The sequence below is a fragment of the Pagrus pagrus genome (assembly GCF_965226575.1).
Source record: "Pagrus pagrus genome assembly, chromosome: 4".
NCBI classification, from domain to species: domain Eukaryota; kingdom Metazoa; phylum Chordata; class Actinopteri; order Spariformes; family Sparidae; genus Pagrus; species Pagrus pagrus.
The window spans coordinates 26,556,862-26,574,811 of NC_140188.1; the positions used below are offsets into that span (position 1 = coordinate 26,556,862).

The 17,950-nt window shown below is 45.0% G+C and overlaps 2 protein-coding genes across 2 annotated transcripts; both read left to right on the plus strand.

The window, feature by feature from the left end:
• Positions 1–2,582: 2,582 nt before the first annotated feature.
• On the plus strand, positions 2,583–4,987 carry LOC311256208 (TRPM8 channel-associated factor homolog; the record flags this gene model as incomplete). Its single annotated transcript, XM_084351058.1, has 4 exons — positions 2,583–3,229; positions 3,364–3,580; positions 3,789–4,080; positions 4,974–4,987. The coding sequence occupies 4 exons, from the start codon at positions 2,583–2,585 to the stop codon at positions 4,985–4,987; spliced, it is 1,170 nt and encodes a 389-aa protein (XP_084207184.1).
• A 132-nt stretch (positions 4,988–5,119) lies between these two features.
• Positions 5,120–16,574, plus strand: LOC311255981 (TRPM8 channel-associated factor homolog; the record flags this gene model as incomplete). Its single annotated transcript, XM_084350699.1, has 11 exons — positions 5,120–5,766; positions 5,901–6,117; positions 6,326–6,617; positions 7,345–7,646; positions 7,766–7,940; positions 8,093–8,187; positions 8,418–8,628; positions 8,829–9,065; positions 15,199–15,422; positions 15,610–15,723; positions 15,834–16,574. 11 exons carry the CDS (start codon positions 5,120–5,122, stop codon positions 16,074–16,076), a joined length of 2,757 nt encoding a protein of 918 aa, XP_084206825.1. The 3' UTR covers positions 16,077–16,574.
• Positions 16,575–17,950: the final 1,376 nt, after the last annotated feature.

Below are 17,950 nucleotides of genomic sequence, written 5' to 3' on the forward strand. Positions count from 1 at the left end.
ACGCTAACATCATTTGTCAAACAGTGACAGACAGACGTGCACACGCTGCTTCATACGTACGCAGCTTTTTGTTACGCGTGAAATACAATCTGCACGTAACAACGCACGCACACACGCACGCATAACAAAGTTATCATGCATGCACACACGTTGCTACGCGTCTCTCTGGTTGTTTTGACATTGATATGCCATCATAGTGTGTGTGTGTGTGTGGCATAGTTAGCATCTTAACTCTCGCTCATTCGTTCTGTGTCCTGTGTGCAGGCCAGGGTCCGCTCCGGGTGCTGCAGTCTAAAGACAGAGTTGGGCTTCCTGAGGCTGAAGGTGCTGCCAGCCTAGTCCCCTTGATGGGTTAAAAGACAACCATCAGGTCAGAGACTGAAGTGGGACCAATCTAGGAAGCAACCAACCTGCAGCATGGCTGACCTTGGCCTCTGACACTTTCTCCTCTTGCAAATCTTGGACTCTGATCCTTTTAGATTCTCCCTTAGATTTTAGTATATTTTATGATTTACAAATAAAGTAATCTTTTAAACTTTCATTGTGGTTAAGTCTTTTGCCTGCTACTTAGACTGGTTGGTCAGATCTAGAATCTGTTATAATACAACTTTAATGTTCCCAGCTGGAACCATAAATAGGTTTTCCTTCACCTGAAGTGAGAACTGAAGCAGGCTTGTCATATTCCACAGGTTGTCGAGCAACGCTCTGCATAGTTGGCACTTCCTTCATGACAATCATTTCAGTCAAAACTGTGGTAAACGGGGGCTGATTCACTGGATAGCACCAAGTTTTCAAGAACCAGAGCTAATTGGGTGGAGAAGGAATGGCAGAGAGCTTCTCCACCCAGATAGACAGAGGGAGATCTAAATAATCTGGTAGAGCGCTTGTCCAGTCCCGTCTTATCCATTCTGACACGCTGTTTGAATTGGTTCAATTGTTGTTGGTTGATTACATGGAGGCAGAAATGGTTAAATACTGAAGCGGGATTTAAGAAAGCGAGAATATCCACAAATCCACAAACATTAACCAGATAGATGGTATGATCGTCTGTACTTATCAACATGTGCAAACACAAGCTAAGCATGTATTAACAGGCTCCTTTTCTTGCTTGCTTGTCGTCACAAAATTTGTGATCTCAAGATGTTTTTGTGATGCTGTGTGGAGATGATAAAATTGAATGAACAAAACGTTTCTCATGATCACAGAATAATTATGTTGTGAATTCAGAATAACATGAGGAACCTGAATAAACTGAGATTTGAGTCAAGATAATATGTATTGTGTTGCACTGAACCTCCCAAATCAGGGAACCAAACTTTATTGTTCTCACCTGCACATGTTGCTGTCAGTGAAAATCCAATTCATCAATGACTGGAAAATCTTGGTTGTTAATAATGTATTTATTATATATAACTACATAATTTAATTTGAATACATTTCGCACTAAAACAATTACCCTTTTTAATCAGACTGTAAATTTGTGCATATTACAGTAGGCTATATATCGTTTTAAGGTGTTTGTAAAGTGTTTTAGTGTTTCACTTTATTCACTGACTAAAATGCAGGCCTACTTTTACCTACCCTATAATTTAGCTGAATTATCAGGAGACCACCAGCAGATACACACTGTGCTCCAAAACATTTCTGTCTTTCACTGTTGTTGTATCAGATTTCTAATTTCCCAGAAAAATGCAGACAACGAAATCACCTGATAGACGTGCATGACACAGCGATACTAGCAGAGATAATCGCTTAAGATTCTTTTACTACCATATGAATGAAAACACGGAGTTTGTGTCACGTTATTGCATAAATTGAATCAGGTTTATCCAGTCTGACATAAAACAAACAAACAAATACATGAATGTGACATTTCACAGTCAGTAAATTACCATCATCATCTTCTCATCATCTACTACTGGCTGGACAAACAGGTTTCTCAGTCACTGTCAGGGTGTATCGCTGTTTAACATACAGACCACAGCCATACAAAACCTGTGGTCTGTCAAAACAAACACAGACTGTTGGCAGACGAGTGTCCCTCCTCTTATTGTTTATACCCTTTTCACTGAAAAAGTTCCGCCCTCTCTTGCTGTCATTTATATTCACTCCTATCTCCTGTCCGAACGTGTTCTTGGTGGGTTGACTGCTCGGGAAACTGTTGTTCAAATTATACATGCAGGAAGACGACTTAACTTTCAGGTAAAAATGTAACTATCTGCTTTATGTTGGTTTTGTTTGTGATAAAAATTGGCATACTTTTGGTAATCCGTACTTTGTTGCAGGATTTACCTTTAGTCTCTGAAGCTGAAGTTGTAAATCGACATCTTGTTCTTCTAACTATATTGATATAGATGTGTAACATAAGGAGTAAGCCGTCAGTAGTACTTTCATCTTTTGTTTTAATCTCTGTCAACTCTCTTTCTATTCCCACAGGACAGCCTGACTGATACAGCATACATCCATCTGACAACAAATGTTAAACCAAATGTGCTAACGCAGTTTACATCGGACTCAGCATAACTTTCTTTTGCTCCACCTTCCTTGTCATCCAGTCCTTCAGAGCATCAATCCTTCTCACCATGTCCAACCAGCCCACTCAAAACCACCATGAAGGGGCCTACCTGTCTCTGATGAGAGGCCTGAGAGAGCTGGACCTCCGGGGCCCCAGTGTTCCCAGTGACCTGGTTCTGATTGGAGACCATGCCTTTCCTTTGGCAATGAACAGCCGAGGCCAGGTCCTGATGGCTGCCTCTCTGTACGGCAGTGGAAGGATTGTGGTCCTGGGTCATGAGGCCTACCTGACCGCCTTTCCTGCTCTGGTAGAGAACGCTCTGACCTGGCTGCGAGGAGATGGATCTGACAACTTGTCTGTTGGCATCCACAACAACGTCAGGGCAGTTGCTGATAACCTCAGTAGATCCAGCTTCAAAGCTGAAGTTGTGGGGGCCTTTAGTAACAGCCTGGGGGTGGGAGTGTATGTGACTGATGCCTACAGCGTGGGTGCGCACGTGAAGGACCTGGTGGCGTTTATGAAAGCTGGAGGAGGAGTGCTGATAGTGGGGCAGGCGTGGAACTGGGCTGGAGCTCATCCTAAGGAGAACACGCTGCTTCTGTTTGATGGAAACAAGGTTTCTGGTGTGGCAGGGATCTACTTTTCTGAGCATCAGGCTGAGGTAGAGTGCCTGCCTGTCTACCCAAAGATCCCTTCATCCTGGATGGCTGTAGTGTGAGTGCATACTGTACTGCACATTTAGAAAAGTTCCACTTTCCAAAAATTCTTAATTTGATTACATAATAAACTGTATCCCTCCTCTTTGGCTTCTCTCTTTCCCTCTCTTCTTCCCCCCTTCAAAAATACAGAACCGGTAAGGATTTTGAGGATGACCTAGAGTTCTTACTCCAGGGGGTTTCAGAGTTTGACCTCCAGGGTGGAGCAGTACCTTCTGAGGTTCTGGTCCATGGCTCACTAGCCTTTCCCATCGGCACCACAGACGATGGGCGGGCATTCTTGGCAGGAGCCTACTATGGGCAGGGACGGGTTATTATGGTTACACATGAAGTACTTCTAGGACGAGAGGTAGAGAATTTGCTTGCATGATGCATTTCATACCCAGACTGTATGACACAATTGTCACTATGTGCTCAATTTCACTCATGAAAGCATCAATTCTGAAACCAGTCTTTGATGTAAATATGATTACTTTGCCAATGTATTCTGATCTGCCCAGTCTTTTTATGTGATTAACAAACTACTGCCTCTCTTTCAATAACTGTCTTTATTGCAGACACTGGCTCCATTTTGGATCAGTGCCCTTCATTGGTTGGATGAAGGCAGACAGGGGGTCGTGGGCGTCGTGCCAGATGTAGCACTCAAAGTTCTCAGCAAGTCAGGGTTAAAGTGTAAGAAGACAAACTTCAGGAACGACCTGAGCGTGTTTGTGTGCACAGCATACAGCGATAATCATGCAAAGGAAATCCAAGACTTTGTGGCAGAGGGAGGAGGCCTGCTGATTGGTGGACATGCCTGGTACTGGGCACAGACACACCCTGGGCAAAACCCATTAACACATTTCTCAGGTAGGATAATGCTTTACAGAATGACTACATGGAGGTACACACAAATGAAACAAAGGAAAACCAGCCACAAGTTAGATACATTCGACTGCAGATTAACAGGGAGACTGAGTTGCTGGACTATCTAAGATAAACAAGGAAATGCTTCTAAGAAACCAGTGGACTGAATAACAAGATAAGGAAAGCAGGCATAGAGATATAAAGGGCAGGCTTTATATCAGGCACCAGGGAACAACACCAAGAAGGGGCCACCATCCTAATTATTGACAAAGGTGATATATGATCTAAAACAGGATTGGCCGAAAGGTTTATCGCAAAGAACAATGTTTTCTTCTCACACAAGGTACACAAGGGAGGTTGAATAGTCACATGAATTCCAGCTGGGGAGGAAGTCAGACAGAACAAACACGTTTGTCTTTTTATAGGCTACTGCTTTACTGCAACAACTCAAAATCTTATCAAGTATGTTTGTCTAATTCAGTTTGTCAGTCTCACATTAGCCTTAAGCATTGGGTTGTTCTGACTGAAGTCCCTCCTCTTATTGTTTATACCCTTTTCACTGAAAAAGTTCCGCCCTCTCTTGCTCTCATTTATATTCACTCCTATCTCCTGTCCGAACGTGTTCTTGGTGGGTTGACTGCTCGGAAGGCGACTTAACTTTCAGGTAAAAATGTAACTATCTGCTTTATGTTGGTTTTGTTTGTGATAAAAATTGGCATACTTTTGGTAATCCATACTTTGTTACAGGATTTACCTTTAGTCTCTGAAGCTGAAGTTGTAGATCGACATCTTGTTCTTCTAACTATATTGATATAGATGTGTAACATCGAGTAAGCCGTCAGTAGTACTTTCATCTTTTGTTTTAATCTCTGTCAACTCTCTTTCTATTCCCTCAGGACAGCCTGACTGATACAGCATACATCCATCTGACAACAAATGTTAAACCAAATGTGCTAACGCAGTTTACATCGGACTCAGCATAGCTTTCTTTTGCTCCACCTTCCTTGTCATCTAGTCCTTCAGAGCATCGATCCCTCTCAGCATGTCCAACCAGCCCAGACAAAACCACCATGAAGGGGCCTACCTGTCTCTGATGAGAGGCCTGAGAGAGCTGGACCTCCGGGGCCCCAGTGTTCCCAGTGACCTGGTTCTGATTGGAGACCATGCCTTTCCTTTGGCAATGAACAGCCGAGGCCAGGTCCTGATGGCTGCCTCTCTGTACGGCAGTGGAAGGATTGTGGTCCTGGGTCATGAGGCCTACCTGACCGCCTTTCCTGCTCTGGTAGAGAACGCTCTGACCTGGCTGCGAGGAGATGGATCTGACAACTTGTCTGTTGGCATCCACAACAACGTCAGGGCAGTTGCTGATAACCTCAGTAGATCCAGCTTCAAAGCTGAAGTTGTGGGGGCCTTTAGTCACAGCCTGGGGGTGGGAGTGTATGTGACTGATGCCTACAGCGTGGGTGCGCACGTGAAGGACCTGGTGGCGTTTATGAAAGCTGGAGGAGGAGTGCTGATAGCGGGGCAGGCGTGGAACTGGGCTGGAGCTCATCCTAAGGAGAACACGCTGCTTCTGTTTGATGGAAACAAGGTTTCTGGTGTGGCAGGGATCTACTTTTCTGAGCATCAGGCTGAGGTAGAGTGCCTGCCTGTCGACCCAAAGATCCCTTCATCCTGGATGGCTGTAGTGTGAGTGCATACTGTACTGCACATTTAGAAAAGTTCCACTTTCCAAAAATTCTTAATTTGATTACATAATAAACTGTATCCCTCCTCTTTGGCTTCTCTCTTTCCCTCTCTTCTTCCCCCCTTCAAAAATACAGAACCGGTAAGGATTTTGAGGATGACCTAGAGTTCTTACTCCAGGGGGTTTCAGAGTTTGACCTCCAGGGTGGAGCAGTACCTTCTGAGGTTCTCGTCCATGGCTCACTAGCCTTTCCCATCGGCACCACAGACGATGGACGGGCATTCTTGGCAGGAGCCTACTATGGGCAGGGACGGGTTATTGTGGTTACACATGAAGTACTTCTAGGACGAGAGGTAGAGAATTTGCTTGCATGATGCATTTCATACCCAGACTGTATGACACAATTGTCACTATGTGCTTAATTTCAATTATGAAAGCAGAAATTCTGAAACCAGTCTTTGATGTAAATATGATTACTTTGTCAATGTATTCTGATCTGCCCAGTCTTTTTATGTGATTAACAAACTACTGCCTCTCTTTCAATAACTTTCTTTATTGCAGACACTGGCTCCATTTTGGATCAATGCCCTTCATTGGTTGGATGAAGGCAGACAGGGGGTCGTGGGCGTCGTGCCAGATGTAGCACTCGAAGTTCTCAGCAAGTCAGGGTTAAAGTGTAAGAAGACAAACTTCAGGAACGACCTGAGCGTGTTTGTGTGCACAGCATACAGCGATAATCATGCAAAGGAAATCCAAGACTTTGTGGCAGAGGGAGGAGGCCTGCTGATTGGTGGACATGCCTGGTACTGGGCACAGACACACCCTGGGCAAAACCCATTAACACATTTCTCAGGTAGGATAATGCTTTACAGAATGACTGCATGGAGGTACACACAAATGAAACAAAGGAAAACCAGCTACAAGTTAGATACATTCGACTGCAGATTAACAGGGAGACTGAGTTGCTGGACTATCTAAGATAAACAAGGAAATGCTTCTGAGAAACCAGTGGACTCAATAACAAGATAAGGAAAGCAGGCATAGAGATATAAAGGGCAGGCTTTATATCAGGCACCAGGGAACAACACCAAGAAGGGGCCACCATCCTAATTATTGACAAAGGTGATATATGATCTAAAACAGGATTGGCCGAAAGGTTTATCGCAAAGAACAATGTTTTCTTCTCACACAAGGTACACAAGGGAGGTTGAATAGTCACATGAATTCCAGCTGGGGAGGAAGTCAGACAGAACAAACACGTTTGTCTTTTTATAGGCTACTGCTTTACTGCAAAAACTCAAAATCTTATCAAGTATGTTTGTCTAATTTCTCATCAAAATATTTTTTTTTTTCATAGGATACAATCACCTAGAAAGTAACATTTCAGTAAGATTTTACAAAATTTTAACTTGATTTATTGGAAGATTTGTTTTACTTAGGTCAAGCAAGAAATGCCTTATATTAGCTTTTTAATATAATTATTTTTCCAGTGAGAGAAAAAATATTGATACCAATGTTCTTATATCACTTCAACAATAGAACGCAGTAGATCAAATCAGGTTTGCTTGAATGTCTTTCAGGGAACAAGATCCTGAACAAAATGGGCTTGAGCCTGTTGGCAGCAACAGTTGGTGAAGGTTTATACAAGGCCCCTGTGCCCAGCCAGGCTGTCAAAGACAACTACCACTTCCGCCACCTTCTGAACCGCTTTGCTGGTCATGTTACCCAGGATGAGAAACTTAGCAAGCATGAGGAGGAATGCCTTAAAAAACTGGGACAGGATTGCTCCACCTACCTGCACATGAAGGCTCATGACTGCTCCTCCTATGCACAGGTGGTGTCCACCCTCACTGACATCTTAATGAAGTCGGGCATGCCACAGGTGAGTAGACAAAATAACGTGAACGCTTTATAAAGCTTTCCAATAGAGCAGCACAAAGCTGAAGACCAGTCAGATGTCTGAGAGCAACGTCCTTAATAATATTGTACCTTTCTTTCAAGGTGTGTGACAGCTGCCCTGTAAACAAGCCCAAAGACCACCTGCTCCTCAGTGTGGGGACAGAGGTGTACAAGGTCTGCCCAGATCCCGATGCCCTCCTGCCCTACCTCATCAAGCATAACCCCTTGTTGCCAGTTGTCTACAACCACAAAATCAAGATTAATGCAAACACAGCAGGTCAGACCTCGTTGTTGTGGATCAATATGTGAAATACAGTATGTGCATAAGGAGATACTTGAAGTACATCTTGTGGATTTTACACATGGAAATATGACTTGTATAATCAAAACACTGCTGGGGATGTGTGTGTGTTTGTGCGTGTGTGTCAGGAAGGAAAGAGTGGATCAGTACAGGTCTCTACCTCTCTCCTGGTATGAAGACCTACATATCCCTACCAGCAGAGATTGTCAACAAGGAATGGAAGGTACAGTGCACAAGATCACATAATTATAACAAGTTCATTTTGTGTCTGTTAATGCTGCAGCCCCAGTGGACATCCAGGCCGTTGTCCCCAGCACTGACTAGGCACTGCCCCTAATGCTCCCCCAGAGATGTCAGCAATCCCAAACCCCAACACCTGTCATAATCTTGCATCCTTTTATTCATACAGTAGTACAAACTAATTACAATCAGTAAAACATATGTCTTCCTCAGATCCAGATCGGCTGTCAAACAGATCATCTCAACCATGAGGAGTTGAAGAGAGCACCGTGTGTTCATGAGCGATTTCCTGTGACCTCAAACATGATGCAGGTGTGGAACCTGTGGGGGGGACTCATCTACCTGGTAGCCCCACCCAAAACACAAGTGGAGGGGATAGAGGTCACAGTGCAGATGGCTGTACCTGCACCATATTATAAATCTGGTGAGTGTATGGTGGTTGAAAACAGAAGGTGTGTAGTGATTATTGTTCTGTAAAGTTGAGAAAAATGTTGTTTTGGGACACAGGGCAGCGTCCATTAAAAATGTTTGAAGGATACCTCAGACACAAGTTTTGGAAATGATTGTATACATGTAATTATTGAAGCTCAAGTTTGAACATCCCCGTCCTTTTGTTCTTTTCAGATGTGACAACAGCAGCTGAGTGGTCGCTGCTGCGCACAGCTCCTTCTCCCTGGGCCGAGTTGGAGTTTGACAACGTCATCCTCACTGTGCCATCAGAAGTTGTTCGGAAGCTGGACCACCCTGATGAGTTGGCAGCCCACTGGAATGACATCATGAAGGCCATAGCTGACCTGGCTGTCGTACCACACAAGTTTCCCCGCAAAGAGCGCTTTGTAACTGATGTGCAGATTTCCTACGGTAAGTGTGTGTTACCATGTGGGAGTGTAGCTCAAGAGAAAGTCAGGTAAACTCTCCATCAGATGACATGAAGAGGCAGGAGACAGGTGTGCAAAACAAAGTAAATTTTAATTGCTGCCAGGCCTGAGCAAAACCAAATACAAACTAAGGGGAAAATGGCTGAAAAGAAAAAAACACAAACTTAAAGGGGGAGAGCTGGCTGGTCATCACCCTCACGGCAAGAGAGAGCTCCTTCTGAACTGGGGCCTTATATAAGCTGTGGGGCCCCGCCCCCACCATTTAACAATCAACCCAGCTGCTTCCAATATGCTACTCAGTGCAGGCCTCCTTCAGGGCCTGACTACAGGTCTCTGTTCCTGTTGAGACAGACACAGTTACATTAATGGGCGGTCAAGTCAAATAGGCTGTGCACCGCCTACTTGACTGGAACACATCAAAATACAATTACAGAGGTTTTAGATACAACAATACAGAGGTTACATTACAACGAATACAGAGGCTACCTTCACTCTGTCACATTTCTTCCCTCCTCTCCCTCTGGGTTGTACATACCTGGTACACGTGACAAATAGTCGGCTATGAGGTTCCGCCTACCTGGACAATACTCAAGGACAAAGTGGTATGGCTGAAGAGCCAGACACCAGCGCAGTATTCTCGAGTTTTGGCTCTGCATGGACTGCATCCACTTCAGGGCTCGATGGTCTGTTTGAAGGATGAACTCTCGTCCGAGAAGATAATACCTCAGGGAGTCCACCGCCCACTTGATGGCAAGTCCCTCCTTCTCAATGGTCGAGTACTTCCTTTCTCGGTCGAAGAGCTTCCGACTCAGAAACAAGATGGGCCTCTCCTCTCCAGGTTCTCCTTGGGCCAAGACCGCACCCAAGCCAACATCAGAGGCGTCCACTTGTACAAGAAACTTCTTGGTGAAGTCAGGGCTCTGCAAAACAGGATCTCGACACAACAGTTCCTTTAACTTGTTAAAGGCCTCCTCACATTCTTCAGTCCATGGAAGACGGGAAGAATTAGTCTTCCGAGTGAGATTAGTTATTGGAGCAGCTAAGGTGGCGAAATGGGGCACAAATCTTCGGTACCACCCTATTAGGCCAAGAAAAGACCGTACTTGCCTTTTGGTCTGCGGTCTGGGTATCTGTCGTATCGTCCCCAGCTTCTCCACCAGCGGCTTGATCTCTCCATGCCCGATGCGGTACCCCAGGTATGTCACCTCCTCCTGGGCCCAGGAGCACTTCTTCTGGTTGATGGTCAATCCAGCTTCCTGAAGTCTCCGGAGGACCTGCTCAAGATGACAGAGATGCTCCTGCCAAGACTCGCTGTAGATGATAACATCATCTAGGTAGGCGGCTGCATACTGACCACAATCAGCTAAAACAATGTCCATGAGTCTTTGAAAGGTAGCAGGTGCCCCGTGCAGACCGAATGGCATCACTGTATACTGATACAAGCCGGTAGGTGTTCGGAAGGCTGTGTATGGTCTACAAGCAGTGGTAAGTGGGACCTGCCAGTACCCCTTGCATAGATCTAATGTGGTCATGTATTTAGCTCTACCTAACCTTTCCAACAGTTCATCGATTCTGGGCATCGGATAGGAGTCAAAACAGGAAACACTGTTCAACTTACGGAAGTCGGTGCAGAATCGAAGACTTCCATCTTTTTTCGGAACCAGAAGAACAGGACTGGACCATTCACTTCTTGAGGGCTCTATGACCCCCATCTCTAACATGGTTGCGACCTCCTTCTTCAGTGGCTCCACCATCCTCTCAGGAACACGGTAAGGTCTCTGTCGGATTGGTGTTGAATCCTTCAACACAACGTCATGGCTGATGACCTTTGTGTGACCCGGTCTCTCCTGGAAGAGCGAAGGGAAGGACACTTGTACCTGGGTCAGCTGAGCTTGTTGCTCCTTACTCAGATGCTCAGGTGACTCCACGGCCACTCCTTGAGGTCGAGCTGGTTCCATGTCCGGTTCCTCATCACCATCCTCTGCCACACGTACCATCATCACTGGTTTTGCCGCTGAGGTTACGTCTCTCTCCTTGAACTCTCGCAGCAGGTTAACGTGCAGGATCTGCTTCTGGCGCTTCTTATCTGGGCACAAGATTTCAAATGTTACGGGTCCAACTTTTCTGGTGACAACATAGGGCCCTTGCCATTTGGCAAGCAACTTACAGGTGCCTGAAGGCAGCAGTACTAACACCTTCTGCCCTGGTTTCAGTTCTCTGTCTCTAGCATGGATGTCATACCACACCTTCTGCTTGGTTTGTGCCTCTTGCAGGTGCTCCTGGGCCAGATGTCTCATCTTCTCCAGCTGGTCCCGCATTTGGAGGATGTAGGAGGCGATACTGCACTGGGCTGACTCACCTGCCACCCAACTCTCCCTGAGTACGTCCAGGGGCCCCCTAACCTGCCGGCCATAAACCAACTCAAAAGGAGAAAACCCTGTTGAGGCCTGTGGAACCTCTCTATAAGCAAAAAGGAGGAAAGGAATCCATCTATCCCAATCTCTCCCTGTCTCATCCACAAACTTTCTTAGCATACTTTTAAGTGTACCATTAAAGCGCTCGACCAACCCATCAGTTTGTGGATGATATGGTGTAGTTCTGATGCCTGTGGTGCCTAACTGCTGGTACAAGGTTTTCATAAGCTTGGACATGAAATTAGTACCTTGGTCCGTAATTATTTCAGTAGGAACACCAACTCTGGAAATCAGATCGATTAGGCACCGAACTATATGCTTAACCTGGATGGAGCGCAGTGGATATACTTCGGGATACCTCGTAGCATAATCACAGATTACCAGAGCAAATCGATGCCCCGAGCTGCTTTTCACTAAAGGGCCGATGATATCCATACCAAGGCGCTCGAATGGTGTGCCGATTATAGGTAAGGGTTGCAAAAGACCTCGATCTGATTTGCGAACTGGTGCTACTTGCTGACACTCTGTACATGTTCTACAGTACTCCTGAACATCCTGATAGAGTCTAGGCCAATAGAACCTCTGACTGATTCTATCATAGCTTTTCTGTTGGCCCAGATGTCCTGCCCATGGAATGTGGTGTCCCAAATGTAAAATTAGCTGATGGAACGATTTAGGAACAACCAATCTGGGAATCTCAGTGTCTGCGATGTACAAGAGGTTATCTTTGAGGATGTATTTGTCACCAATAAAAGTAGCTTGTTTAACTGGTACACCATCTATCTCACATACCTTGGCAAAAAGAGGTTGAAGCAAAGGATCTGATCTTTGCAGCTCCTTAAAGTTGTCAGGGACTTGCCACTGTGGGTCCAGCAAAGTGGTCTCTGGATCTGGAGAAACTGGAACTGGATCCTGCACCCTGGCCTTCCCCACATGCTTGTCCCAACGACGCTGCTTTTTACCCTTCTTAACCTTTGTACCCCCTTCAAAAAGGTCTGCATGGAGGTTAGGAAGGGGTTGCAAGCCTGTGGCTTGAGACCTAGTAACCACAGCACATGACTCGGAAACAGACTGAACAAGGTTAGACAGAACCGGTAAATCATCCCCCAACACAACATCATGGGACAGTTGACCCACTACACCCACCTTCATCCTATACACTTGACCTTTGATCACAACATTCACGTTAGCAGTAGGATACATTCGTTCATCCCCATGTACACATCCCAAACCCACTAGGTCCCCAGAGTTCAAAGCCCCATTGTCTACAAACTTAGCTTTCACCAATGTCTGGGAACTACCTGTATCTAACAGTGCTTCAGCAGGTTGCCCATTGACAAGAACTGAGGTAGTATATCGGGATTTAGCTTGAAAAGTTTGCACTCTGGGCTGAAGCTCGGGCTCAGGAACAAAGCACATGTTGGCCTCTCTAGGCTTTTTAAGTGGACACAAGGCTGCCTTGTGACCTGGTTGCTGGCAATTAAAGCAGATAAGCCCCCCGGTACTAAAATTGGGCCTTGCTCCACCCCCTGCATCCTGCTTAGCTATACCCTCATCATATTTTGACCACTCTGGTTTACCCCTCCCCACAGTCACCTTGTAGGGCCGAGGCGGTTCTCGGTGTGCCGCCAGGTACCTCTCGGCCAGTCTTGCAGCCTCCTCCCCCGTCTGTGGCTGATGTTCTTTTACCCACGTTCGAACATCTGGGCGGAGAACGCGCAGGTACTGCTCGAGGATCAAGGTCTCGGCCATCTCCTCTGTGGTCTTGGTCTCTGGTCGCATCCACCGTCGGTAGAGTCCCTTCAACCTGTTGTAGGTCTCCCTCGCCGTCTCTCCCACTGGTACGATGCTTGACCGGAACCGTTGGCGATAGGTCTCTTCTGTAACATTATATTTGGCAAGGACAGCCGCTTTGATGTCTTCATAGATGTGTGACCGCTGTTCGTCCATGCCAGCATAGGCCTCCAAAGCTTTACCGGTGAGGAGGGTGACGACCCGGGCTGCCCACTCCTCTTGACCCCAGCCCCAGGTCCTGGCGATACGCTCGAAGCGGATGAAAAAACTTTCAACATCCTCACCCTCGCTGAAGGTTGGGATCCTTGCCCCGTCGTACCGGCCGATGGGCCGCACTGTCGGCTGGCCGGGCTGTGGCCCGGATGGACCGACGTCTGGCCCAGAGGAGTGGAGGTCTGATGGCGCTGTGCAGGGGCTGGGCAGCGGGCGGCGCTGCGCTGGAGTAGGCAGGGCATAAGGATTCTGCTGATTAGCTGCATCATCAGTCACACGGTCTTGGCTGGGTTTTCGATAAACAATGTCTTTTAAATCTTCCAGTCCATCAAACAACAGTTTTTCATTTCTTTGTTGTCTGTACATGAACTCTCTTATTTCATTCATGAATTGTTGTCCCACACCAATACTCTCATGTGAAGGCTGCGGAGTACTTAGCTTTTGCTTTACTGCTGGATATTCAATTTCTGGCTCCTGCTCCTGTTGCCGGTCCTCCAATGCCTGGGCTCCAGCAGCCGGCCCCGGTTCTGTGTCCTCCACTTGCTCCTCACCCCACTTTGCCAGTGGGTTTTTCCGGGTAACTCGGCCACGCCCTCGTCCTCGTTCAGACATCTCAGGTGCTTTACTGACTACTTCTCACTGGAGACTTCACACATCCCACCACTGCCACCATTTGTTACCATGTGGGAGTGTAGCTCAAGAGAAAGTCACCCTCACGGCAAGAGAGAGCTCCTTCTGAACTGGGGCCTTATATAAGCTGTGGGGCCCCGCCCCCACCATTTAACAATCAACCCAGCTGCTTCCAATATGCTACTCAGTGCAGGCCTCCTTCAGGGCCTGACTACAGGTCTCTGTTCCTGTTGAGACAGACACAGTTACATTAATGGGCGGTCAAGTCAAATAGGCTGTGCACCGCCTACTTGACTGGAACACATCAAAATACAATTACAGAGGTTTTAGATACAACAATACAGAGGTTACATTACAACGAATACAGAGGCTACCTTCACTCTGTCACAGTGTGATTAGATTTGACACTGTATATGCCTGTTTCTTATTTGCTCATTCTACTTGGGGACATAGAGCCAAGTCATGCTGTGTCAAAGACGAGGTGCGATGTGGACAGGTCACCAGTCTGTCACAGAGCTTACACAAATATAAGACCATACGCATAGAGTTTACAATTCACCAAACTCGATGTGCATGTTACCTCAACACAACAAGTGGTGCCAAGTGCTTAATGTGCCAAGTGCTTAATGTTGTGTTTAGAATATTGTGCATATTACATACAGTATGTTGAAAATAAATTATCGGGGACATCAGATGAAATTGTGTGTATACTGTGTCCTGACTACATTTTTGGGTCACTTTTTGGTTAAAACGACCAACACATGCTAATATGAGGCTTACATTTTGTGCTTTTCTCTAATTGCATGCACTTTCATTACAATGCAGTGTTTTTATAGTGGCCATGAAAGGTCGAACGAGCTGCATATCTGAAACGGTTTCCAAATTTGAAATACAGAAGTACAATAACGCTCAATTAAACTTACGCAGTTGTGTTTTCCTGTAATGCTATCTGTTTTCCAAATTTGCAAAGGATATAATGGCTATATAGTTCTTTCGACACGTCTCTGCCACCGTATATTTCTCTTCCATAGCTACAGCGCTCTAAAGATCTGTTTCTCCATCCAGGTTGGATGCATGCAGGTTATCCTATCATGACACACAAGTCCACAGCCGCCGAGTTGGTCAGCATCAACCATGCTAAGAGTGACGGCCTGTGGGGCCCCATCCATGAGCTGGGACACAACCAGCAGAGAGGCTGCTGGGAGTTCCCATCACACACTACAGAGTGTACATGCAACCTGTGGTCAGTGTATGTGCATGAAGAGGTGCTGGGGATCAACAGGGCACAGGTGGAGTAAATGACTTGAGATCAATGGCTACAGCAAACTAGTCTTAAGGTGTATTGTGACTCTTTATATAAATAGATGCCACAAAGGACAACTCCTTTTATCTTATGTTCAGAAAAGTATTTGGTTTTTCACTGGGATTACATCGTTTTACAATTGCGTCATTCTTGCGTCATCTTGTGCAATGCAGGCTCATCCAGACATAACTTCAGCCAGTCGAAACGAACGAGCAGCAGAGTACGCCAAGGGGGGCAGGAAACTCAGCGACTGGCACATGTGGGTGGCCCTGGAGACGTATATGCAGGTGAGGTTTTAAATGCTCATTACAAACCACACAAACATCAATGTTTAATAGAGAGAGGACACTGGTGTTTTATTTCACATATTCCTCTCCCTCTGTCTGCTTCCATGTAGCTCCAGGAGAAGTTTGGCTGGGATGCCTTTAAGAAGGTGTTTGCTGCCTACCACAAGATGAGCGACTTTCCCCATGACAACAAAGGAAAGATGAACCTGTACGCTGAGACTTTCTCCCAGACTGTGAAGACGAACCTGGCTGGATTCTTTAAGGCCTGGGGTTGGCCCATCGAAACAGCCACTGAGGAGAAACTCTCCAACCTGCCACCCTGGAGTGACCACCCCATGACCCAGTTTGACTGAACTTCACACTGCTGCTGCTTTGAAATGTAGAAAGAGATGAGGTTCAATGAGTAACATTAACTGACTTTTGTTTCTTCTTTTGGTTTGTGTATTATTTTATCATATTTAGTGCCATATTGTTTTTTAAAAAAGGAGAGGAGACTTACATCTTTAATCAGATCCATACAGCTTTTAAATCAGCTACATTTAAATTCAGATATTTGGAAGATGAGTCAGAAAACTGTATTATTTGAAAATGAAGGATTTATAACTCTGCTGTGGTTTAACTGTCACATGCAGCCACCTCATATCTGCTTCTGGACCTTCTGCTTCACTCCACCTGTCTCAGTTACTAGTACTTATCACAAACACTGTAACCTGTGCTGTATTAGGAGGTTACTTAATTTCACAGTGCCAGTAAAAATCATTCATAAGAAAAAAGTTGGATGTTTTTTTTTATTATTTGCTTTACTGCTGTATCTTAATACCACAACTAACAGGAAGTCAATCAAGCTAATTAAGATGAACACATGTTTAATTTCTCTACAATGATATTTGCCTTTACTGTCAATGGAAAATACAAAAATAAACATTTTACCAACCTTTACCCCTCTACTACTTCTTTTTATTCATCCATCTGTTCCTGAATGAGAAAAATAGTAAGGGAAGCATTAGAGTCAAATATGTGGTAAAATACTCCATGTGTACATGTCGAACTGAACATATTGATAGCACAACATGGAAGGATTACGAAAAATAACTTTCCAAGGCTGGTCAACTTTAATGTTCCCAGCTGGAACCATAAATAGGTTTTCCTTCACCTGAAGTGAGAACTGAAGCAGGCGTGTCATATTCTACAGGTTGTCGAGCAACGCTCTGCATAGTTGGCACGTCCTTCATGACAATCATTTCAGTCAAAACTGTGGTAAACGGGGGCTGATTCACTGGATAGCACCAAGTTTTCAAGAACCAGAGCTAATTGGGTGGAGAAGGAATGGCAGAGAGCTTCTCCACCCAGATAGACAGAGGGACATCTAAATAATCTGGTAGAGCGCCTGTCCAGTGCCATCTTATCCATTCTGACACGCTGTTTGAATTGGTTCAATTGTTGTTGGTTGATTACATGGAGGCAGAAATGGTTAAATACTGAAGCGGGATTTAAGAAAGCGAGAATATCCACAAATCCACAAACATTAACCAGATAGATGGTATGATCGTCTGTACTTATCAACATGTGCAAACACAAGCTAAGCATGTATTAACAGGCTCCTTTTCTTGCTTGCTTGTCGTCACAAAATTTGTGATCTCAAGATGTTTTTGTGATGCTGTGTGGAGATGATAAAATTGAATGAATAAAACGTTCTCATGATCACAGAATAATTATGTTGTGAATTCGGAATAACATGAGGAACCTGAAAAAACTGAGATTTGAGTCAAGATAATACTACATATTGTGTTGCACTGAACCTCCCAAATCAAGGAACTGAACTTTATTGTTCTCACCTGCACATGTTGCTGTCAGTGAAAATCCAATTCATTAATGACTGGAAAATCTTGCTTATTAATAATGTATTTATTATATATAACTACATAATTTAATTTGAATACATTTTACACTAAAACAATTACCCATTTTAATCAGACTGTAAATTTGTGCATATTACAGTAGACTATATACAGTTTTAAGGTGTTTGTAAAGTGTTTTAGTGTTTCACTTTATTCACTGACTAAAATGCAGGCCTACTTTTACCTACCCTATAATTTAGAGACCACCAGCAGATACACACTGTGCTCCAAAACATTTCTGTCTTTCACTGTTGTTGTATCAGATTTCTAATTTCCCAGAAAAATGCAGACAACGAAATCACCTGATAGATGTGCATGACACAGCGATA